The sequence below is a fragment of the Lissotriton vulgaris genome, chromosome 7 (genome assembly GCF_964263255.1).
Source record: "Lissotriton vulgaris chromosome 7, aLisVul1.2, whole genome shotgun sequence".
Classification (NCBI taxonomy): domain Eukaryota; kingdom Metazoa; phylum Chordata; class Amphibia; order Caudata; family Salamandridae; genus Lissotriton; species Lissotriton vulgaris.
Genome location: NC_141695.1, coordinates 1,646,277,865 through 1,646,304,439, shown reverse-complemented (window position 1 = coordinate 1,646,304,439; position 26,575 = coordinate 1,646,277,865). Strand labels below are relative to the sequence as shown.

Here is a 26,575-nt window from a genome sequence, read left to right as displayed (position 1 = left end):
ACGTTGAATCGAAAAAGGCTATCGGCCCGAAAAAAAAGGTTGATCCGAAAAAGGTCGTCGAACCAAAGAAGGTCGTCGAGCCAAAAAAGACAGTACAGTCAACAAAAGACGTCGAACCAAAAAGAGTTGTCGAACCAAAAAAGGTCCCCGACCCAAAAACGGCAGTTGAGCTGAAAAAAGCTCCACAGCCGAAGGCCCTTGAGCCAAAGACTCACCATAAACAAGCGACCAAGCTAAAAACATTGGCGCCAAAGCCACGGACAGTTTAGGAAGAACTTTTCCATCCTAATCTAGTGAGCGCAGAACAACCTAAACTGTATATAGACCCTGAAATAGGACACATAACAGTTTACAAGAGGAAGAAAAGATCATTGGACACTGACACTTCTTCTCCTGTTCCTCCAAAGAAAAAAGACTTTGGAACATCTCCTTCAAGGCCTTTTACTCCTCCTCTTTTCATTCCTGACATGCCTTATGTGCCTTACTCTCCTAAGCCTTCAGGTTATGATGAGACAGGAAACATGGGAGAAGATCCTCAGGATGCTTTTGTAGAACCCGAAGATCAGGATATCCAAGATAACACATGGAGTGACCATAATGATCCTTATGATACATATGATCCACAACCCATCCCTGACACCTCTACATATCTTACAAAACCTACTGACGACACCATTGTCTTTCACTAGCTAGTGGATAGGGCAACTAAGTATCATGGTGTAGACATACACACTGACCCAATAGAAGAAGATTTCCTATTCGACACCTTTCCAACATCTGAGAAAAGTGTACGTACAGTTCCTATGTTAAAAGGGTTACTAAAGCACGCGCCAGACATATTTAAAGAACCAGCCAGAGCACGTGTCCTCAATCCCAGAATTGAGAAAAAATATAAATCAGCCCCTACAGACCCTTCTTATATTAAGTCTCAGTTACCATTAGACTCACTAGTTGTCTCAAATGCTAGAAAACGAGCTAATTCGACAGGAGATGCTCCCCCTCCTGACAAAGAGTCAAAGATATTAGAAGCCTCGGTAAAAGAGTGGCCTCCCAGGCAGCAAATACCTGGAGAATTGCCAACACACAAGCTCTCTTAGCACGTTATTATAGAGCACACTATGACCAACTGGAGGGTTTACTACAACAACTGCCAGAACCTTTTAAAGCTAAAGCAAACGACCTAATACAGGAAGGCAAATTTATCACTAATGCTTCCATTAAATGTGTCCTAGACGCAGCTGACACAGCCGCCAGGTCGATCAACACTAGCGTATTACTACGCCGGCATGCATGGCTATGCGGCTAAAACGAAGGAGATCAAACACACGGATTACTTTGAAACCGAAGACTTCTTGCGTTGTCTGAATAAAACAAGACACGCGATTGATTTTTCTAGTAAAGATACTGCCGCTCAAACAGAAATTGATCCAATAGAACAACGAGGTCTGTCACTGTGCAGATACTGCCGCTCAAGAAGAAATTGATCCAAAAAAGACAGCCGCAGTGATTCATTCCATTTTTTGACATACAAGATCTCAAAAAGTCATCACACTGCCATTCTCAACGCGGAACCATTAAGGCGATTGAGCCAAACGTTATGAAGGGGTCAACGAGTATCTCTCCCATATAGTCCTGAAGATGGTATTGCATACTGATTACTAAAGACCGAAACGTCGATCAACTCTTTTTCTTCCACAACTGTATTTAATTTTTATGTTGAAAAGCTTGTACTCCTGTTACAGAGAAGTTGATTGAAATTCTGTATTATGTCTTCATGTACCATTGTGTTTGATACATTGTATTGTACCCTATGCTATGAAAATTTACTTATACATTTTATTTTTCTATCTACACCTGCCTCTACACTCCATTTCTGTTCTGGGATTAATAGCTCCATATTTTGTGACATTTAACACAACTCTTTTGGAAAGATTAACAAAGTTGTTCATTGATGTAACAAGACTATCATTGACTTTGGGTCTAACAACTAAGAATCTAAATAATTCCTAAAAAAAATTTTGTTGAGCAAAATCCCTTGAAGGTATTTTTACTTTAACATACAATTTTGCCCTAACCCTCAAGGGTATATTGGGTTGCCCATTTTTCTTTGTACTAGCAGTAGTAGCAGCACACCTACGGAGGCAACAAATTCATGTGTTCCCCTACCTCGACGATTGGCTCATAAAAGCCAACTCATACGCACAGTGTGCCAGCCACATTTCTCACACACTACAGCTACTGCATGATCTAGGATTTTCCATAAACTACCCAAAGTCACATCTGCAACCCTCCCACATACAGCAATATCTGGGAGCAACAATCAACACCTCAGTAGCAAGGGCATATCCAAACGAAAACAGGATAGCCAACATACAATCTCTCATTCACAAATTTCAGCCACAACACTCCCTGCCAGCATGAGTGTTCATGCAGCTCATAGGCATGATGGCCTCCTGCATATTCATCGTCCCTCACGCTCGACTGCACATGCACCCCTTACAACAATGCCTTGCACGCCAGTGGAACCAAGCTCAAGGACCATTACAAGACATAGTTTTGGTAGACAGTCGCACTTACCGCTCTCTGCAGTGGTGGAACCCACAAAACCTTTCCAAGGGGCGACGTTCCAAGAGCCAGTTCCACAGGTAGTATTAACAGCGGACGCATCACTGACAGGTTGGGGAGCCCATCTCCTTCAATATACAGTCTAAGGTCTCTGGAAAATCAAACAGAAGACACTACATATAAACTACTTAGAGTTACTAGCAGTATTCCTAGCAATGAGGGCTTTTCAGAAATACTTGACCAACAAGGCTGTGTTAATCCGGACGGACAACATGACTGCCATGTACTACATCCGAAAACAGGGAGGGACACACTCTCTACAACTGTCCCACCTAGCACAGAGCATATGGAAGTGGGCAATTTCTCAAAACATTTATCTCCTGGCAGAACACCTCCCAGGAATAGACATCCAGACAGCAGACCTACTGAGCCGACACTATCAGCAAATACACGAATGGGAGATTCATCCTCAAGTTCTCCACCCATTCTTCCAAAATTGGGGACATCCAGACATAGATCTGTTTGCCACAAAAGAAAACTCAAAATGCCAGTCCTTTGCCGCCAGGTTCCCACACCTGTTGTCACAGGGCAATGCGATATGGATGAACTGGTCAGGCAGATTTGCGTACTCTTTTCCACCCACCCCACTGATTCCATTAGTGGCTTTCAAACTAAGCAATAGTCACTCACAATGATCCTGGTTGCTCCCAAATGGGCAAGACAGCCATTGTACACAACGCTCCTAGAACTCTCTGTAGTTCCTCACCAAAGGCTGTGCCTATCGCCACAACTTGTAACACAGAACCATGGAGAAATCAGGCACCCAGATCCCAATCAGATGAACCTATCAATCTGGATCCTGAGATCTTAGAGTTCGGATATCTTGACTTGCCTCCAGACTGCATGAACATTATCAAAGAAGCAAGGCGTCCCACTACTAGAGCTTGCTATGCAGCTAAATGGAAAAGATTTGTAATATATTGTAATAATAACCAAATCAATTCATACGATGCCTCCATCCAGAATTTAATCTGTTATCTGCTTCAACTTCATAGATTTATTCTAGCATACTCATCCATAAGACTACACCTCGCTGCTAAAGCAGCATATCTTCAAAACAGACAACATGTCTCCCTGTTCAAAATACCACCTATAAAAGCTTTTATGGAAGGACTTAAAAGAATTATCCCTCCAAAGCATCCACCGTCTCCGGTCTGGAACTTAAATATAGTACTTATCAGACTCATGGGACCCCCTTTGAACCACTTCATTCATGCGAAATACAATTCTTAACATGGAAAGTGGCATTTTTAATTGCTACTACCTCCCTCAGGAGAGTAAGTGAACTACAAGCACTAACCATTCAAGACCTTTTCATGCAAATACACCACAATAAAGTAGTGCTTCGTACAAACCCTAAATTCACGCCAAAAGTCATATCTACTTTCCACATCAATCAGTCCATAGCATTGCCAGTGTTCTTTCAGAACCCGCAATCCGTGGCTGAACGCGCTCTACACACCCTAGACGTTATAAGAGCCCTGCTATATTACGTTGATAGAACAAAATTGTTCAGAAAGACAAAGTAACTATTTGTTGCTTTTTCTCCACAACTTAAAGGTAGTCCGATTTCCAAGGCAGGAATAGCCAGATGTAACAAGATGTTAAATGCATTCAAATATGCTATCAAAAGGCAAAGCGCACTTTAACAATTCCCCCAAGAGCACACTCAACGCACATAATGGGGGCATCCATGGCTTTCCTAGGAAATATCCCCTTAGAAGACCTATGTAGGGCAGCTACATGGTCTACCATACACACTTTCACTAAACACTATTGTGTTGACATACAAGCTAAGCAACAAGCTGCTGTAGGCCAGGCTGCCCTTAAAACTCTTTTTCAAACAACTGCAGCTGTTTCACGTGGCCACCGCTAAAGGAGAAACTGCTACACAGTCTATGCTAAGATATGAATTCAGCAGCCCACATGCCTCGAACTGCAAATGCTACTTACCAGTATGCATCTGTTCTTGGCATGTAGGTCTGCTGACATTCATATCGCACACCCTCCTCCCCGGTGCCTGTCACAGCTGCATAGTTCTACTTCTTACATACATTTACATGGCCATCTCTTACTTTTCTATACTCCATCTTTGCCACAATGGCCAAAAACAAAATGACGATGGAAGGGATGCCCGGGTGCACTGTAGTCCAGGGGAGGTGTCACCTATCTCGTGATACTTCAAAGACTCTTCCAGGACAACAAGGTGCAAACATCCGTACCCAACACTAGGCAGTAATCTATGCTAAGATATGAATGTCAGCAGACCTACATGCCAAGAACAGATGCATACTGGTAAGTAGCATTTGCATTACCTACTCTAGAGAACTTTTCAATCACATCCTGGGCAGGCCTGCGGAGACAGAGCTGAGAGTGGACCGAGCACACAGAGTGGGTCCCCCAAGAGCGCAGTTGGCCCCCCCGCTGGACATACTGGTCTGTGCCCAAGACTTTCATACTAAAGAGGCTATCCTCCAGAAGGCACAACAGATGCATCCACTGCAGTTTCGGGGATAATCCCCTGTTCTTTATCAAGACCTATCCGCCCTCACCCTACAAAGGAGGAGAACCTTTAAACCTATCACCATGCACCTCCAGCAGCGCAACATTCACTATAGCTGGGGTCATCCGTTCCGGCTGGTGTTCAGAATGAATAACAAGTTATATCTACTGCGTTCTCTGTCAGAGGCCAGCAAGTTGCTGGGTGTGGATCTACCAGAGTCGGAGGGTGGAGACTAGGACTCTAAAGTAGAGACTGATGATTCCAGGGCTCGATGGCGTCAGCAGGGCCAAAGGTGCCATCTCAGGAAACCACGAGCTGCAGAAGTCCTGGAGGGCAGGAGAGTGGCCTTGGAGGTGGTTTCAGCTGATCTTCCCGGCACCCAGCCCGGCTGACTTTAGACTCTATTCCTGGCCGATTGTCTGATTCTTACGGCCTAGGCCGTTGGTGGGAGAGAAGGGCATTCTGGTTGGATATCCACCCCGATATCCTTTTACTGATCAACCATGGTTGGCGGACTATGTGGTTTTATCTTTTTTTTTCGTTTTCACATGTTTTGTTGTTTGGGGAGAGTTGGGGAGGTTGAGGGAGGGTGTCCAGTGCTCCACGGTCACCTTTTGTCCAGCACCAGTGTGGCTTCGAGTGTAGGGGCTGCCTCCCCTGTATAAGGTTAGCCTACATTAGCGGCATCAAGCGTAGCTCCTCAGGTACACAGCTGGCCCTACTGATTACTGAATATGCCTGCTTCCACCCTTAGAATTCTTACTCTCAATGTGAGGGGACTTAATCATCCGGTAAAGCGCAGAGCGGTACTGTCATAATTCGAGAATTCCCAAGCCGACCTATGTTTACTTCAGGGGACCCATCTTCTGGCGCACGATTGTCATAGGATGCGGTCCCGCAAGTTCCCCACTCAGTTCTTTTCTTCCTGCTCTACCAAGACAGCTGGGGTGGCGATCTTGGTGGCCAAATGGTTTAGGGGGGAGGTATTGCATAAAGGGACGGAGATCAAGGGGACGCTTCTGTCCTATCACTTCGCCTTAGGCGGTCTAACGTTCACTGTTGGCTCCCTGTATGCCCCGAATGAAGGCCAGGAAAAGTTCCTCCAGACTGCCCTTACTGAAGCCACAGCCACCTCGGACTGTAACATCATCTTAGGGGACAACTTAAACCTGGTGTTTGACAACCTTCTGGACAGATCCAGCCAATGCACTAATCAAGTAGATGCACTGTCGGCAGAGGGACTTGGGCGACTGCATGACTTAGGCCTTCACGATCTTTGGCGTAGCTTTCACCCCCTGGAAAGGGAGTACTCTTATTACTTTAATGCACATAAGACCTACGCTCGACTAGATCATCTGCTGACTTCGGCCCAAGTACGCGGGTTTACAACTACAGTAGAGATGGGGTAGCCTCCCTTTCAGACCATAGCCCGGTAATAGCCACTCTCACCCTTCCACCTACATCACGCCCTTCCAGGGTTTGATGTCTTAGGGACACTCTCCTACACAGGGCAGATAACGTGAAACACATAGAGGGCACGATTACTGACTACATTTCACATAACGCAATTCAGGCACAACTCTTGCAGTTCAATGGGCGGGGCTGAAAGCAGTGGTCAGGGGGGAATTTATGGCCCTCTAGACTGCAGACAATAGGGATCGCCAGCGCAAGCCTGAAGAACTTACACAACGCGTGCGGGAACTGGAGCAAATGCACCAACGGACGGGTGCCCCGAGAGTGTGGCGACAGCTTAAGACGGCGCGCCACCAGTTAACGGCTCTCAACCAAGATAGAGCAGAATACGCAGCCTTGCGACTACGTCACACTTACTATACCGGGTGGGACAGGTGCGGGCGCCTGCTGGTCAACAGGTTGCGGGAGGTTCGTCAGCAACAGGGGGTCATAGAGATTGTCAGGACTGACGGGTCTTGTGTATCTGAGGACGCTGAGATTGCGGAAGCGTTCCGCAATTTTTATGCTGCTCTGTATGCTGGGAGATTGGCGGATAGCTCGATGGGAGTTACCTTTTTAGATTCAGTTTCCTTGCCCTCTCTGACAGCATCCTAGGCCAAACACCTGGATCGGAACATCCAAACGGAGGAGGTCATTGCCGCTATCTCTCGCCTTAAATTGGCGAAGGCCTCTGGGCCGGACGGCTGCCCCGCCTTTTTCTACAAGACCTTCTGGGCGGTGCTTGCCCCAATCCTCACCCACCTGTTCAATTAATTTGCTGAGCTTGGAGCGATACCAGGGGACTTATTAAGAGCCTCAATAGCAGTTGTTCCCAAACTTGGGAAGGATAGAACTAGGTGTGGGGCTTATCGCCCGATTTCTCTTCTCAACATTGACTTAAGTTGTACACAGGGATTCTGGCTGCCCGACTGGCCCTGCACATGCCTGGCCTCATTGACCCGGACCAGACGGGTTTTATACCCGGACGCCAGACGCCAAACAACACCAAGCGGATTCTCCACCTTATAGAGAAAGCTACTAGGGTGCCTGGGGAATATATGCTGTTGGCCATGGATACCGAAAAGGCGTTTGACTGCGTTCACTGGCCCTATTTGGAGCAAGTGCTTGAGAGGGGGAGGATGGGGGAGAAATTCCGCACCTTTATTTTTAATTGCTATAAGTTCCCTACAGCCACGGTCAGAGTGAATGGATACACCTCCACTACTTTCTCCATTGAGAGGGGCACGAGACAGGGCTGTCCTTTGTCGCCCCTTCTCTTTGCCCTCTACATGGAACCCCTGGCCCAGAAAATTAGACAGAACCCGGCAGTTGAGGGGATCAAATTTGGTGGCTATATCCACAAAATCAGCCTGTATGCTGACGATGTGCTGATCTCACTAACTAACCGAAGACAGCCTTACCGGCGTGCATGGCAGAGTCGGACACCTTTGCTAGGGTGGCTGGATTCAAAATAAACACATACAAGTCGATAGCTTTAGACCTCTCATTGTCCCCTACCACCCGGGACTTTCTGCAGAGCCGTTACCCGATTCAATGGGCGATGGATACCGTCCCATATCTGGGGATACAGTTGGCTCCCTCACTCCCTGCTGTGGTTGCCACTAACTACGCCATCCTGCGTGGGAAAATTCGGCGCGATATTGGTAGGTGGATGATTGGTTAGGCAAAATTGCGGCAGTAACAATGACCATTTTTCCCCAGATCCTCTACCGATTCCGCACTCTCCCTCTCCGACCGCCGGTTGGCTGGACCCGTCAGACGCAATCCGAATTGGCCCAGTTTATCTGGAATGGCCGGAAACCACGAATGCGGAGAGCACTGGTGACGCTTGCCCCAGAGATAGGGGGACTGGGCATACCCGACCTCCAACTGTACTTTCAAGCAACACAATTGCGCTCTTTAGTTGAATGGAGCCGATGGGAGTCAGAGAAACATTGGTTGTTTCAAGATCAGGCGGTGGCAGCACATCTATCGCAGGAAATTCCTTTCCTGCGCAAGCCCCATAGGCCCCCAAACATGTGTGCCTCACACATAACTCGGGTTCCTCGTGACGTGTGGGACGCCACTAAAATCGCACATGACATTACAACTTTCCCATCTCCCCTCACCCTTTTGGTGGATAACCCTGACTTCACCCCAGGTGTGGAAGGGGCAGCTTTTGCGCATTGGCGGATGGCGGGCTGCCGGGTTTTGTGTCACGCGTATGGGGCCGAGGGGGTTGTTCAGTTTTCCCACTTTCGGCATGAATACGGCTTCCCGGAGACTGAACGACTGAGATATTTGCAAGTGCGTCACTGTGCATTACATCCGCAGGTACACGCTAGTGCAGATAGACGCCTATCCTCATATGAACGATGGTTCATCACCCGCACAACAGATTCCAAACTCATCCCCGACCTATACAAGATGTTACAGAGCACGCAGGCGCACATTCACAACCCGGGCAGGGAGTGCTGGGAGAGAGAATTGGGCAGGACCCTCAGCCACAAAGAATCGGGAGAGATCTACTATAGGGCCCGACACTCGGCATACCACATGGGGCTCACAGAGACATTCACAAAAGTTGTGACATATTGGTATTATACCCCAGACAGATTGCATGCGATGGACCGAAGCAGAGAGGCAACTTGTTGGCGTGGCTGTGGCCAGACTGGCAGCCTGGTACACCTGTTGTGGGAATGCATACAGATCTAGCCCTACTGGTCTCAGGTGTTAGATGAAATAGACAAGCATTTTGAAACTGAAATCCCGCGCTTCCCAGCTTATGTGCTCCTAGGCCTCCCTAACCCCCTGACTTACCCTCTGAAATCCCGCAGGGGCAGACAGATGGCTATTGTGCTTGGCTCAGCGGTTCAGAATATACTTACACATTGGCGTACTCCCACTACACCCTCCTTTGTAGGCTGGCTTCACCGCTTATGGCACGTACTTGGGATGGAAAAACTGTCACCTACTATGGCAGGAGAGGGATCCGCCTATGATGACCTGTGGCAACCATTCCTATTGCTTTTGGCCACTGAATTCCGAGAAGTTACATGTCCCCGATATCTCAGGCTGTTGCGCCTCACCGGACCCCGAAAGACAGACTTTTAGGTGGTTTCCTGGGGGCCTAGCAGGGATGGGAGGAGACAGGAGGGGTTGGCGAGAGTTAGGGAGCACTGGATGGGAGGAGGGAGGGGGTATCGGGAGAAAAGGGGTTTCCTGTGGTTTCTTTTCCCTTTGTTTCTTCTTATAGTTTGTTTATTCTATGTACACGCAATTGGCGGATACTGTCTTGAGCGCTATACTCAGGCTCTCGGCTGACACTCCCCGGCTGTTCTGTTGCGAGTCCGCTTGAAAATGGCTAAATGTAAATGGTAATCCTTGCATGTGTTTAAACTCAATAAAAACATTTGAAGCATAAACTGTTAGGCTTGGAGGTAGAGTAGTGAGTTCTCTCTATTTTAAAGTTTAAACATCTGTTTTTCTTTCTATACAGAGGAGACAAGAAATTTGGACAGTGCCAGGAAACGTCTTTGGGGACTGCTTTCTATTAGGAAGCTCAATTTGAAAGAGAATAGAAGCTCCTGGCTGGAAAACTATCTAAAGCATTTGCAGAGCCTGGGGGTGGATGAAGAATTGCAGTCCAAGGCTCTGGTGGTGCAGCTCTGGGCAACCCAAGTAAGACTTCTTACATGGCATGCAAAATTACTTTGATGTGCCTTCCTGTATCTCCTTGTAAAGGATGAACATATGCATTAATTTCACACGACACCTACTTTCCAGCCCTGGGCTTTCATTTAATAATTTAATGAATTCTGGGAGTTAGTATTCTTATTCGATTCACTTGTGCTAATTTAAATAGCACATATGAAAACCATGATTTGTGAGGGGCAAGATCAGGCTTGAACAAGATGTGCCACATGACACAGATTCATCTAGCTATATGATGACGATGGTTTCATAGAGCGCAACAATACCCTCAGGTGTCTAGGCGCTACCCTTAGAACAAGCAGATTCGAATCAAGAGTGCTGGATATTATGCCTTAAAAAGCCAAGTTTTAAGACTTTCTAAATGTTTGCAGGTTGGTCTCTTTTTTGAGTAAGGTTGGTAGTGAGGTCCACAATTTAGCTGTTGTGATGGTGAGGCTCTTACCACCCCTCCTGGCCCTTCTTACTCTAGGGACCGCAAGAATCCTGAGCTCAGCTGACCTGAGAGACCGTGCAGGGATATATAGTTTGAGATAACTTGCCAAGTGCATTGGCCCCAGATTGTTCAAACATTTAAATGTAATGCAGAGAGATTTAAACTGTGTCCTCTTTGCTACCGGCAGCCAGTGTAGGTGGAGTAAAGCTGTGGTCACAGAGTCAAATTTGGGGATACCTAGGAGTACTCTAGCTGCAGCGTTTTGAACAATCTGCAGCTTTTGTATACTATAGAACATTGAAGTAATCCACCTCCATGATATCAATGCATGATACCACCGTTTTCCTTAGTTCTAATGGAATTGAAGGAAGTATTTTCCTGAGAATTTTAAGGATAAAAAAGCAAGCAGAGGTGGTGTAATTGATCTGTGCTTCAAAGGACAGCTTGGTGTCAACAATGACTCTCGAGATTTTGGCTTTTGGCACTGGCTTGGAAAGATATTTTCTCATGCCCCAGAGTATTTCTCATATATAGTACAAAAACTGTGTGAGATTTGCTAAGTTCTCTGCCAGTTGGATTTGTGTGTGAAAATGTGGTCTTTCATAAAAATGTTATACACTAGTATTATTGAGGTTGATGTTTGGCACTCAAGTAAAAGCTAAGCAAGGTATGCATTTGCTTACAAAGAACTAATGACTTATCCAGTATTGGGGCATCTTTCATAGATTCACATGCCTGAATCATTCCCCTTCGCCGAGGCGTGAGTCCCACGGTAAATAAAAAAGCAGTACCAAGGGTACATAACGGTAGTAGGCCCAAAAGAAAGGCCTGAGGCCTAGATCTTAGTAGCCTATCTACATCATTATGCTAAAAGAACCAAGAATTTGGTCACAACCAATCAGCTATCAGCACCCTATAGAACCCTCTCTGCAGAGCCAGTTCCCCTCAGATTTTTTTTTGGATTTCAAGATCATACTTCATTTCTCTGACCCTATTAAGGCAGTAATATGGCAGAATGGCAGTAAACAAGGTAATAGACTATGATTTATCTCTAACCTTTTCCTCAATAACTCTCACGTTCTGAGAGATGAGGCTATTATGGGTCAGAGACTTCAATCTGCCACTTCTAATGAGGATGAGGATAGGTCAAAGGGAGAAGTTGCGCCAGGAGCCTACTGAGGGTGCGCATAAAAGCCATAAGATTCACCTTGAGTCTTTATAGGCACTTCTCGCAGAGGATACAACTCCCTTTTCATCCCTGACACTGCATCAGGGAAGTCCTCTTGACCTGACATTAGGAGTATATAACATAACTCCATGTCTACTATTACTGCCTTACCTTTATAATCCTTATCAACTATGATCATCGACGAGGGCCTCATCTTCGATGGTCGTCGATGAGGGCCTCATCTTCGATGGTCGTCGACGATGGTCGTCAACGACCGCCTCATCTACGACAGTCGTCGACGACGGCCTTAACGGTCATCGATGACGGCCTCGTCTACGACGGTCGTCGACGACGGGCCTCGTCTACGACGGTGGTCGTCGATGACCTCATTCGTCTACGACGGTCGTCGACGAAGGACGGTCGTTGACGACGGCCTCATCTAAGGTGATCGTCCATGCCTGATCTTTGATAGTGTCATCTACAATGGCAATGCTTAGCTACGACGGTCGTCTATGACAGCCTTATCAAGGTAGCCTCATATACATATGACCTCATTTGTGAATGGCCTATACTACACATGGCACCATCAATGAATAGTATCATCTAGGGCTGGCCATCATTCGATTGCCTCATCTATGAGTGCCTCGTCTACGGATGATATCAACTATTTTAACCTCATCTATGATGGTATTGCTATGACTGTCTTCTATGACAGCATCATTCCCTAGCAATGGCCTACTCTAACAATGGCCTTGTATGCCAATGGCCTAGTCTACCGATGGCATAGTCTACCAATGGCTTCGTCTATCAATGGCCTAGTCTACCAATGGCTTAGTCTATCAATGGCCTAGTCTACCAATGGCTTCGTCTATCAATGGCCTACTCTAACAATGGCCTTGTATACCAATGGCCTTGTCTACCAATGGCCTCGTCTTTCAATGGCCTCGTCTTTTAATGGCCTCGTCTACCAATGGCCTCGTCTACCAATGGCCTCGTCTACCAATGGCCTAGTCTACCAATGGCCTGATCTACCAATGGCCTCATCCACTGATGGCCTCATCTACCAATGGCCTCATCTACCGATGGCCTGTTATACCAATGGTCTCATCTACGAAGGGCGAATGGCCTCATTTATGTTACCCTCAACTACGGATGCCCTCACTTATGATTGCCTCATCTTCGATGGCATTGTATATGGCTGTCGTCTATGACAGCCTCGTCTAGGATGGTTTCTCATGACGGTTATCTATGACGTCGTTCTAGTCTGCATTAGCCCCGCCTACAGAACCATGTCTAGGACAAAGTCTATGATGAGATTGGCTGCGATGGCTTCAGCGGTAACAGCATCATATATATTTTTAATGTAGTGGGCAGCAGCTAGATTTTGACTGCCAGCTACAGGCGAACAAACTGAATATCTCCTTCAAGGTTTTGAGGAGGTATGCAGGCCGTTTACGAGAGTGGTACCTATAATAGACTAAGTCTATTCCAGTGTTTCTGCGCATAGAACAGAAATGATGTGTACCTACTAGCAGTCCATCCGGTCTGATAGGCAACTGTTCGACCAAATTCAGTAATTTCACAGCCCGCTCAACAGCAATCTAAAATCCTTCAATGCCTATCACCACACCGCCTGACAAAGAAGGATTTCGTCTGGATCTTATGGGGAAAAAATTCTCTACTTTGGCAGCGGCCTCTAGTAGAGCTGGCAATCCTTTATCCATGATCGGTTGCTATGACCGACAAATTTGGTTGGACATAACGAGTTGCAATGACCTCATTGCTGAGGACCGAAGGCAGGATGCAGGAAAGATTCTGTTGGAAGGTGAACATGCAGCATCAAAAACTTTAGATTGCGCCTTGAACATCGGGAACACCAACCTCCATCACTTAGCAGGGGAGGCAGGGCTTAGACGCCAGGGATGGCTTAAAGCCGCTACCTTAAGCCCTGAGCAAAGATTCTAGGCATAGCCTATGATGAAGAGTTTTTGGTTGGGTAAACATTTTAAAGAAGCCCTCTTAGTTATAAAACCTGGCACTGATACTGCACGATCATTAAGCACCCTTCAGTATGGGCGCGGATCTTTCAGAGGAGCGAGATGAAGAGGTTTTCATCAAGAGGAGGATACCAAAACCAACCGAATAAGCAGTATCAATCAAATTCCATTTGAGGCGATAAGCCCTGATTGTGCCTTGGGCACGAGATTTGGCCAAAATTTCACAACAGTTCTTTGAAACGTTGATGCCCTTGAACTCTAACAAATGATAATCTGTGCGTGCAAATGTAGTGACTGTGGGTCCGGACGAACCACTTGGCCTCTGTCCCCTGACAACATCATAGGCTCAGGTCGTAGCCGAATGAGCTTGCCTGTAAACAATAGCAGAAATTACGAGAACCAATATCGGCCAACGGGGCGCAATCGGAATCAGATGGTAACCTTCCAGCTTCATCTTACAGAACACCTTCGGAACCAATGGTATTGGGGGAAAAGCGTACGCACAAACTCCTGACCAATGCATGGACAGGGCATTCCCTCTTGATCCCTGTTAAGGGAACCTGCTGGCATAATATCGGCCTTCCTTGTTCTCTCTGAATGCAAATAGATCCCGTGCCGGCTTAACCCCAACTTGGAACATTGAGTTCACCTGTCCCTTCCCCGGCTTCCACTCGTGACAGTCCGACTGAGACATGCTTAGAGCATTGTGGAGAACCCTGACGTGTTCAGCTCTCAAGAAATCTTGTGAAATGCGACACCTTCTCACAATTCCTGAACCTCTTGCGAGAGTGTAGCTGATTCAGTTCCTCCTTGTTTATTGATATAATACATGCTGATGGTATTGTCGGTTTGGACTAGCACAGAGAAACCCTCAATCCTCAGGAGGAATGCTTGGGGAGACAGAACAGTGTGTGGAGCTCAAGCCTGTTGATCTGCTGTTGTCTTTGTCTTTGAGACCATTTTCCTTGAATTCTGCAAATCCTGCCGATGACCTCCTCATCCTTCCAAGGAGGCATCAGTTGTTAAAACTAACCCTGGAATGGTTTGCAGGAACGTGCGACCCTGGGTTATATTCTCGGTCTGCGACCAGCAATGTACATAATTTATCATGCACGACGTAACCTTGAAGGTATCGTCGAACGAACCCATTGTTTGTCTTCCTGAAAAGGTCTCATTTTGAGCCATGCTAAGGGTATGAGATGTATAGCTGAAGAGCACATCTTCAGGAACGAAGCAAACATTTGAACTGAAACTGCAATTTGCTGTAGTTGAGAATCCGCTCCAGAGAAAAGACGAGATGGGTACATCTACTGTGGCAATCTTGGTTTCGTGTTCTGAAGGACCTTTGAGCAGTAAATCGTCCAGACAGGGGAATACTGGCATTCCTCAAGATCTCAATGCTGCTGCCACTGGTACCAAGTACTTTGTGGAAGGCTCTTGGTGACGATCTCATCCCAAACGGGAGCACTCCGCACCTATAATGGGCGCCAGCCACGTGAAAGCGAAAATATTCGTGCTGTTTGGGGTGGACAGGTATGTGGAAATTCGCATCCTCTCCATCCAGAGAAGCCATAAAATATCCTTCGTTTAAATAACTTAATTGTTGTGAAAAGGAGGGGGAGGGGGACCCCTGGGCGGAGTAGTATATGGCTGTTTGATGAATTCCAGGGAGTGGCCATTGGTTACTAGGTTTAGAACCCATTGGTCTGACATAGTTCCCTGTCATTTGTAAACAAAAACCTGAAACCTTCGGGCCCACGCAAGAAAAGGGTCAAATGATTGGAGCCCTGTGGGGATCATGGCTTCCTGTTAGTGTCTCAGCCTTGATAATTAAATCTCTTTCGACCACCCTGACGGGAGAAACTAGACAGACTATCTACAGCAAGATGCCTGGCTGCAAGGCTGTACCTTCATGGCACTAACGCTAGAAAACTAGCTGATTTGTTCACTACTTGGGTCGACGGATGGGCACTCTGTTATGCATGGCGCTGCCTGCACTCTACTCACAAAGAATACTCATTTTATTCTCCAGTGCATAGTCTCCATACTAGAATCAATAGATTCCTCTGCTCTAGATCTTGTTTCACTCAGATCTGCCAGTCCACATACCTAGCAAAAACATTCTCCGATCACAACCCTCTAGAGCTCACATTTAACTGGGGTAATGTGCCTACCCCAGTGCCCACCTGGAAGTTGCACCCACAATTATTAGAGGATGTCCCATTTCGTACAGCCCTTTCCAACACTATCACTAACTATTTAACAGAGAATTGGAACACAGCCTCCTCTAACTTAATCGAGTGGGACGCCCTGAAAGTGGTGATACGGGGAGGCATCGATAGGACAGTTGGTAGGGGCCCGACAGGAAACACATCTGCGAATCGAACAACAAATGGACACACTCGAACAAGTGGCAGTGACAGACCCTGGGCAAAGAGAGGCATTGCAGTCTGCCCGTATAGAGCATGCCGAAACACTAGAGACACTGCGAATAATAGACTATAGAGCATACCTACAACGCAAACATACAGAAGCGGACAAGTCCGGTACATTGCTGGCCCGCATATTTCGAGATAGACCCGATCCGCCAATAATAACTAGAATCCGTACACCTGCAGGATATATAGCCACTACCCAACGAGAAATAAACACAACCTTTTATGATCACCTTAATGCGCTTTATGCACCACCTTCTCCGGTGGCAGGCCCCTCTATAGCGGAGTTTTTACAGGATCTTCCCTTTCCCGTACTCCCCGAGGATGTATAAAAAGACATAGATGGACCCATAACCCAACAAGAAATCCGAACGGCGATAAAGGGTCTGAACCGTAACAAGGCGCTGGGGATGGACGGCCTACCCATTGATACCCATTGAATTTTATCATACATACTCAGAGACTTTGGTACCTACACTGGAGTCAGTATACAAAGTCGCCTTTGAGACTGGTCATCTACCACATTCCACCATGCAAGCACTGGTCACATAAATACCTAAACCAGGACGTGATAGCTTAGAACTATCTAATTATAGACCTCTTTCTCTATTAGCGACTGAATATAAGATCTTATGTAAGACCCTCGCCAATCGGATTCAGCCACATCTCAATAAACTCGTACACAGGGACCAATGCGGTTTCCTACCGATCGCAGCACATCCCTTAATACAAGACGGTTACACTACGTCATGAAGGCCACTCCACAGGTTTACCAATCTGCGGGATGCATAGCACTAGACCTTAGACAGGCCTTTGATTCCCTCTCCTGGGATTTTATGTTTGCGGCTCTACAACACTTTGGATTCCCGGACACATATCTCAAATGTACGCTTATTGTACACAACCCCACAGCCAGAGCATGTACGGGCCGTTACATTTCGGACCAATACAAGATCTATAGGGGTACGAGACCGGGATGCCCGCTATCCCCCCTACTGTTTGTTCTGGCGCTAGAGCCCCTAGCTATAGCGCTTTGAGCATCGGCGGACCGGCTGGGCAACCCTCTTGATGGTGCGAACCACCTAATTTCTATTTATGCAGACGCCATCTTCTTGTATTTGCGGGACCTGACAGCTGACAATGCTCCTATCCCCGATGTATTTGCTAATTTTGAACGTCTCTCCGGTTTAGCTATAAACCCTGGGAAATCTACAGCCTACTTCTTCCAGGAAACGCCATACCCACATGACCTGCAGTTTGGGGACTTCACCCTACCAGGGAACCCCGTTACCTTCAAATACTTAGGCATTCAGGTCTACAGAACGCAGTCGGCTCAAATTGAAGGCAACATAATAAGGGCTATTACGGCCCTTCATGCAAGTGTGGTCTTCTGGTCTTCCCTGCCCTTGTCGGTGATGGGGCGGATCGCCATCTCGAAAATGGTGATGCTCCCTCGAACTATTTCGTGAATTTGCCCGTTGTTATCCCATTTTCAATACACTAAACACCATATTGGTGACCCTTATCTGGGGCACAGGCCGCAGATGAATGAGTCTGCGGAAGCTTCAACTGGGGACCTGGAGTGGCGGCTTGGGGGTTCCGGACTTCAGAGCCTATTATTACGCCAGTCAGCTCTAAGTTCGGGATACTTGTTCCCACTTGTGCTATGAAAATCTGAGGGGAACTGGCTCTGCAGAGAGGGTTCTAGAGGGTGCTGATAGCTGATTGGTTGTGACCAAATTCTTGGTTCTTTAAGCATAATGATGTAGATAGGCTACTAAGATCTAGGCCTCAGGCCTTTCTTTTGGGCCTACTACCGTTATGTACCTTTGGTACTGCTTTTTTATATACCGTGGGACTCCCGCCTTGGCGACAGGGAATGATTCAGGCAGGTGAATCTATGAAAGATACCAATACTGGATAACTGAAGTTACAGGTAAGTTACTTGTTTTCTTAGCCACATGACACTGTTTCACAGTACTGGCAAAAAAGCAAGCAAGGTATGCATTCATTTAAAATACTAATGTGTTCCTGGCACCCTGTAACTTTTAGTGAGAGAACACTATGCAATTGCTGAGGTAGAGGAAAAGTGGGATACGGTGTGACCTACAATAATTGAAAACTCTGCAATACTGCACCCATTTTTCTCTTGCTTGGAAGTACCTGAGCAGAGAGGGATTGATCAAACATCCTGATCAATTACTCCTCATTCTGTAGACTGCTTTTTCTGGACAAAAGTCTTGAAAAAGAACAAAACTTTCTCTTCCAGGGGATCGTCATCAATAGTCATAAGCATATGAATATTCTTGCCCATGCACGGGGACCCCGGAAACACAATATATACATATATGTGAGAAACATATATATATATATATATATATATATATATATATATATATATATATATAATCACAAATGCAGCCATCCATATAGAAAAGAGGAGCTGAGCAATGCTACAGGAATTTCCTTTACACACATATATACATTCAACATGAAGCAGTGAAGAGGAGCTGCTTCTCCTGCAACATACTCCTGCAAAGAGGAATGACAGCATTGCCAGCTCACAGGCTGCATTGCATAAAACACTCATTGTGAAACGCTGAAAAGCTAACCTCATAGAACACATAGGAATAAAACTGGCACTGTGCCTTTAAGGCAACCATGACCACTGCCTTCCCATCATGCCTCAGGGGTGACAATTAGGTCAGTTGTTCTTTCCGGCTCCTTTTGTCAGGACCCTGGTTACTTCAGCTCTTGCTTTTTCTGATTTCTGTCAGAATATATAATTTCTTTTGCCAAAAACTACTTAATTCGACATCTTTTGGCTTTTAAAGTAGTTTTCTACTTTTTTTTTGAGAATTAAGCATATTTTTCCACTCATAAATGCCATCTCTCTTTGACTCTTGCCCTTACTGTGGCAAAAAGAAGGCTAGATCAGACTCATATTCTGTCTGTATCCTTTGCCTTCCTGAGGATCATGAGCCTAAGACTTGCAAACATTGTCAGTCCCTGTACTCTGGCGTACTCTGAAAGACAGAGAGAGGATTCGTCTATAAGGGTTGGCTGAGAAGGGAAAAGCTCCTTCTAGAGGCAGGTCTCCGGAGAAGAAGAGAAGGGAGAGAGCAAGATCATCATCCAGAAAATACCTTCACTGGCAGCGAAATCTTCGACAAGAAGACCATCGATGGCGGGCTCGCCATCGAGAGAACAGTGGTCTTCAACGAAGACTGTAGGTACGTCATGCCGTACGTCGTCGTCAACCCGTCGATGATCGGTGTCGAGGAGTAGATCACCGTTGGTGCGGGCTCACACAACATCGAGAGTGGAATCTCCGTTGTCGCTGTCGCTACGGTTTTCGATTTGTCTCCCTGTCTTCCAGAGACATTTTTTGATTTTGGAGCAGATGAGGAGGAATCAGAAGGCGAGGGAATGTTCGGGGTGGCTCACAGTCCCTATGACCTTCTCATTAAAGCCCAGGATGATGAGGAGCAATCCTATATATATTATCCTGAAGTCACCAACCAGGAGAGGCAAACTGAACAAACAATCCAAATGCCTGTTTCTCTGGTTTCAAATTTGGAGCATATGGTAGAGGATTACTACCGCAGATTCCTTCCTTCAGAGCCGGCATCTTCAGTTCCTAAAACGCCCATTACACAGCCTTCATTGCTAATTAGACCCTCCCCTACAGTTACCCAGTACCTGCAGCAGCACCTAACATCAGGACCAGTAGGTTCATACCACTGATGAGAAGAGAGAAGAAGGAGAATTCGATGAAGTATCCCTTCCCAACTAATGGGATGACTATCAGATCCAGACATCATCGCATTCCACTCCACCTCCAAGAGATACACCACCTGAAGCTATTGGTGGCTTCCATAACCTCTGCAAAGAGGTTTCAGCTCCCCATGGTGACTAAGTAGGCTGACTGTTTCCTGTATGAATTTACAGAACAAACAAAGAGACTAGTTTGTTCAATTTCTATATTAGATTTTATATGGCAAGAGGGCTTAAAGGTCATGAAGGCACCAGCATCTATTCTGGCAGTCTTACCTAAATTGGAGAAGAAATATAAGGCTCCTGATAACACACCTGCCTGCCTTATCGGGCGACATAAGCCGTATTTTGTGGTTTCACAAGCAGCTCAGTGTCGTGCCAGAAATCCTGCTTCTCCATTGTCAGCCCCACCTGATAGAGATGAAAGATGACTTGACTCCATCGGTAAAAAGTTCTCAGCTATGGCTGCAACTACTGTTAGAGCTGACAATTCTCCTGATATTTTTGGCAGATGCGACCGCCAAATGTGGTTGGACATTTCACCATATATAGAAATGTTACCAGAGGAATACAAATCTGAGGCTCTCAAAATCCTGCAGGAGGGAGAAAGGATCTCAGCTGAAATCATCGATTGCGCTGTAGATGTTTCTTCCACAGGATTTCGTCAACTGTCTGGAGCTGCGGTCCTGAGGAGTCAGGGCTGGTTAAAGATTACTTCATTCAGATAAGGAAGTGCAGATGAAGATAATTGGCATGCCTTATAATGGTAAATCTTTATTTGGACAACACATTGATGAAGCCCTTCAGTCCATCAAGAAGGACACAGATATGGCAAAGGCTCTAGGCAATCTACAATTAAAGAAGCAGCCCTTAAGTGGAGCAATAGGACATGGCTCATTCTCCTTGTGGGGAGGTTACAGTCCGTACAAACAGTACCAACCATACCTGGGCCAATCAAGGTACCCACCATCACATCAGCAACAGTCGTTCAAACAACCTCCTGCTGCCTCCTACAAACATTACAGAGGAAAGACAGAGGCAGAGATAACTCCAAGAAGCAGTGACAACCACCCAATGCCGGCCACTGTTCCCACCAATTCAGTCATGGTTGGTGGAAGAATTTCCTTTTTCTTCTCCGAATGTTCTGCAATAACCATGGACATATGGGTTTTGGACATAGCTTCCAGTGGTCACACTTTAGAATTCTTAAAGATTCCTCTGAATTACCCTCCCAGAGGTCCTCCTCCAGCTCATCTAAAAGATCCTTTGTCCCAAATAAAAATAATGTCAAAGAAGCGAGTGATGGAAGTGGTACCAAATTTACAGCAAGATACTGGATTCTATTCAAGGTTTTTCCTCATAAAAAAGAAATTGGGAGGTTGGCATCCCATTTTAGACCTTGTTGCCTCAACAAATTTCTAAAAAGCAATTCTTCCGAATGTTGTCTCTTCAGGAAGTGCTTCAATTGATAAATCAGGAAGATTTCATGGCTACTCTAGACCTTCAGGATGCCTACTTTCACATCCCTATCCTCCCTAGACACAGGAAATTCTTATGCTTCAGAGTGGCTGGCAGGGATTTCCAATTCTGATTCCTACCTTTTGGCCTTCGTTCAGCGCCCCAAGTGTTTTCCAAGGTCTTAGCGCCAGTGGAGGCTCATCTACGTCAGGCTGGGATTCAAATCTTCCCTTACCTGGACGATTGCTTCATAAAGGAGAAATCTTTCACAGTGGCAAGCAGTCACATTCAAAGATGTCTTTCTCTCTTCCAATCCTTGGGTCTCTCAATAAATCTCTCAAAATCTCAATTAATTCCCATAAAGGTGAGAACATTTTTAGGGGCAAGCTTGGACACTCATGCCTCACAAGAAAGACAACTAAATATTCACAAGTTGGCAACTCTACTGCTCACAAGAAAGTACATTTCAGTCCGCAAGTACAAATCACTTCTGGGAATGTTGTCCTCTTGCATTTCCCTAGTTCCCAAATGTCATCTGCAAATGAGACCCTTGCAAGAGGAGCTGGACAAGCAGTGGCTGCAGATCTCAGGGTCCTTTGAGGATGTTATCAGAATAACACCTCAAATAAAAGAAGCGCTCCTATGGTGAACTCACATCCCAAACTTAGCGGCAGGCATATCGCTCATAGTGGACTCACCAGGTTTCACAATAACAAACGATGCATCCCTCGAAGGGTGGGAGCACCTCTAGAAGGGCTGACATTGAAGGGAAAATGGGACCACCATCAACGAACATTGCAAATAAACCTTCTAGAGTTGAAAGCAATATTCCTGGCTCTGAAATCTTTTCTCTCAATAATATCAGGAGCTTCAGCATAAATCCAGACAGACAACACAACAAACATGCATTTTTTAAACAAACAAGGGGGAACAAGATCAACTATGCTATCCTTGCAGGCACAGCAAATCTGGGATTGGGCTTCAACCTCGGATAACACTGATGGCAGTGCATGTTCCAGGGGTGGTCAACATCCCAGCTTATTCATTGAGCAGGTCGAGTACAACCAACCACGAATGGGAACTTCACCAACCAACGTTGGATCACATCTTTTGGTTGTGTGGCAAACCGAGTTTACACCTATTTGTAACCAGTCAGAACTGCAAATGCCAATTCTTCGCCAGTTGGCTACCCAACAGGGATCTTACGGGAATATGTTTTCAATGAATTGGTCAGAGATGTATGCTTATGCTTTTCCCCTGATTCCTCTAGTCCCAAGGGTGCTTCAGAAGATAAGGAAACAACCCTGCCAAATAGTTCTCATAGCTCCCAGGTGGCATTGCCAATTCGGTATACAACTGTTACAGCGAAGTTTTTACCACGCACTACCATTACAACGCAGGCATTACCACGCATACCATTACAACGCATTGCGCTGGGGGGCGCTCTAGGATAGGGAATAAGTATAATTTTATATCCAACACCTTCCCTAGTGTCCACGGGGACTGGAGTTGGAATATAAAATTATACTTACCACTATCCAGCACCTCTAAGCGCTATGCGTTGTAACGGTATTCGTTGTAAATACCGCGTTGTAATGGTATGCGTGGTAAAAGTATGCGTTGTAACGTCATAAATCCTGCCAATTCTGGTTCACAGAGCTTCTACTCCTATAGGAGTGCAAACCCAAGCTGTTGTGTCCATTACAGAACTTGCTGACAATGAACTGCGTTCAGGTCTGCCATCCAGATCCAAGATCTCTGTGATTAGCAGCTTGGCTCCTGCATATTATAAGTTTGCCGACCTAGTTATACCTGCTGACTGTCTGGAGGTCCTAGCTAATGCCAGAGCGCCCGCCACTATAAAGTCTTATAAACTCAAGTGGAAGAGATTCTGTCATGGGTGTGCAACCTCTGAAATGCAGCCTATTCAGTCTTCGCCAGAACAATTGCTGCCTTTTTCCCTCCATCTGGCAAAATCTAACCTTTCTCATTCTACTATTAAAGTATTTCTTGCCACAATTTCCAGATTTCAACGGCAGAATGGATCACAGTCTATTTGGTCATCAAGAATAATAAAACAATTTCTTAAAGGATTGTTTACAATGTTCTCTCCAATTAGGCATCCACCTCTGCCTTGCCATCTCAACATTGAATTCGCACAACTTATGAAAACTCCCTTTGAGCCTATTCATTGAGCTGACCTTAAATTAATTTCATGGAAAACATTACTCCTATTGGCTCTTACTTCAGCTAGTCGAGCAAACGACATACATGCTTTCACTACTCAACATCCTTTCCTTCAGTTCACTAAATACTCTGTTATACTTCGGACAAATCCTACCTTTATTCCTAAAGTCCCATTGGGTTTTCACTTAAACGAACCAGTCATGCTAAAGACTTTCTTCCCTAATCCACAGACACCAGTGGAAAGGGCCTTACAATCCCTTGATATTAAGAGATGTATACATTTTTTCTTGCAGAAAACAGCCTGTATCCATAAGGCTGATCATCTTTTTGTGGCTTATGGAAAAATCAGGAAAGGATATCCAGTGACTAATAAATTATAGCACGTTGGATTTCCTGTGCAATCCAGTTTTGCCATCAGCAAGCAGGCAAACCTCTACATTCAACAGTGAAAGCACATTCTACGAGAGCAGTCACCTCCTCAACAGCTTTTTCCCGGTGTGCCTATTCAGCAAATTTGCCCAGCAGCAACTTGGTCCAGCAGGCACACTTTTACCAAGCATTACTGTCTGGAAGCTTCAAGTAATGCTGATACAGCTGTGGGACACGCAAGGTGCTACATAATCTTTTGCCTCAATCCTTCCCACCTTCCTTTAAGTTTTAAAATTACTATATTCAATGTCCCTGTTTTTCTGTGCATAAACATTGTCATATTATTATATATTTATATAAATATACAAATAAGTGGTACATAATTGTGATATACACTGGGTGATGTACAGTTTTCTTTTGTACTGTGTGTACTACATTCTTTCTTGTATGAACATTCATACCTATGTGATAACTGCTATCTACTCTGACTCAAGCATGTGAATCTATGAAAGGTGCCCCAAAACTGGAGAAAAAAATGAGTTACTTACCTTTAAACTGTGATTCTCCAGTATTGGTATCTTTCATAGATTCACATGCGACCCACATTCCTACCCAAAGAGGCTCCTCTGTTTTATTGTATGTTTATACTACACTTGTACTAGAAAATCTGAGAGCCTGGAACCTCTGTGGAGAGGGTTCTAGAGGGTGCCGTCACGTGATTGGCTGGAGTTTGGACCAATCCTAATAACTAGGATGAGATATTAAAGTGAATGGATATTTTTCTCTATTAACTTTAATGTTAAGGTAATTGCTTACTGCTTTTTATGTACTGTGGGACTCCCACTTCGATGACGGGGAATGATTTAACCATGTGAATCCATGAAAGATACCAATACAGGAGAACCACAGTTTACAGGTAATTAACTTATTTTCTTCTGCCTTCCTGCTGTTGAGCCAAGCTCAGCACAGGAAGGTAGAACAATAGGTTTCCGGTGTGACCACCTCTCAGACCGGGCTTAGTGTATTGGATTGGGGTGGGGTGCTTGCCAGTGCCACCAGACTGTTTCGAATGGCACATTTGGTGCCATCCTTACATACTCTAGTTTGAGCTAGTTCAGGGAGCCCTTGGCTCCTGCTCTGGCGTGAAATTGGACAAAGGAAATAGGAGCATCCTCCCCTCTGCCCTGCCCCTCCTCTGGGAGGGACCCTTGAGTTATTCCAACCCTTCCCTTAGGGTACCTATGGGCTTACCTATGAAAGGGTCCTCAGATTTGCTGTGGGACAATACTCAAGGCTGAAACCACGTTGCTCTCCGATCGCTTAGACACTTGGGGCCAGATGTAGGCAATCCCAGATTACCGATTCTTAAATACCGAATCATACCGATTCGGTATTTAAGAACTGGCAATGGGATTTAGGTAATCTTACTGATTTCATTACCGAATCGGTATGATTTGGTAATTACCGAATCGGTATTTACCGATTCGGTAGTTGCCATTCATTCCTAAGGGCCTGTTGGCCCATATGAATGAATGTCAATTACCGAATCGGTAAATACCGATTCGGTATTTGGGGGAAACATTGAAGGGTGGCAGGTTGTCACTTTGACACCCTGTTGCACCCCTCAATTGTGCATGGGTGCACATGTTGCAGACATACATGCCCTTAGAGCATGTCTGTCTGCAACATGGCATTGTTTAAAAAGCAAAAAAAATGCTTTTTAAAGGGTTTTCATTATTTACCACCAACATCTAGTTGGTGGTAAATAACGAATTCTTAAACACCTGTAGCACTGATTGCAGTGCTACCTACATGTCAAAATACAGAATCGGTAATTTTACCGATTCGGTATTTTGCAGAATCGGTAAAATTACCGATTCAGTAAAATTACAGATTTGGTCAAATTACCGAATCTGTATTTTAACATGCCCCTACATCTCCATCTTCAAATACCGGCCGGTAACGGCCGAAATCGGCAGTTACCGACCAGTATTTGCCTTCCTACATCTGGCCCTTGGAGTGTGCTGGACTTCACCTGGAACCGAGACTGCACCAAGAAAGAATCCTGCTGCTTCTGGTCTTGCTGTTCTGCAAGTATTTTTCGTCACCAGTGTCTGTACTTCTTCCTGGTTCTTCAACAGACATCTGGGCATCAAGAACACCCAAAATAATCTCCCCTGGAGTGAAGAGTCATTCCCTTGCACCTGCAGGTGTAGTGTAGTTCCTATATTCCCAATAGGCTCTGCGCATTGGAATAACATATCCTATAGATTTGACGTAGGACTTAAGTCGACTAGGTCTCTATTGAATATATTAGACTTAATTGTGAGTGCCAGCTAGCTCAGAGGTCACTAGAAACTTTCTTGAATAAACAAGAAGGGATTAGTTTCTGACAACCGCATAAACATGACAACTTTGTTTCCCCAAGAATAAAGCTGATCTTCAGAGTCGTGTAAA

At 45.5% G+C, this 26,575-nt stretch overlaps 1 protein-coding gene across 2 annotated transcripts in view; it reads left to right on the top strand.

Annotated features, from left to right (window-relative positions):
- The window catches only part of PTGIS (prostaglandin I2 synthase), an 844,398-nt gene that overhangs the window by 415,554 nt on the left and 402,269 nt on the right, over positions 1-26,575 (top strand). For both annotated transcript variants that reach the window (XM_086932627.1, XM_086932628.1), the window contains exon 6: positions 10,080-10,261. In XM_086932627.1, coding sequence (XP_086788753.1) covers positions 10,080-10,261 — 182 coding nt within the window. The remainder of the gene's footprint in view (positions 1-10,079; positions 10,262-26,575) is intronic.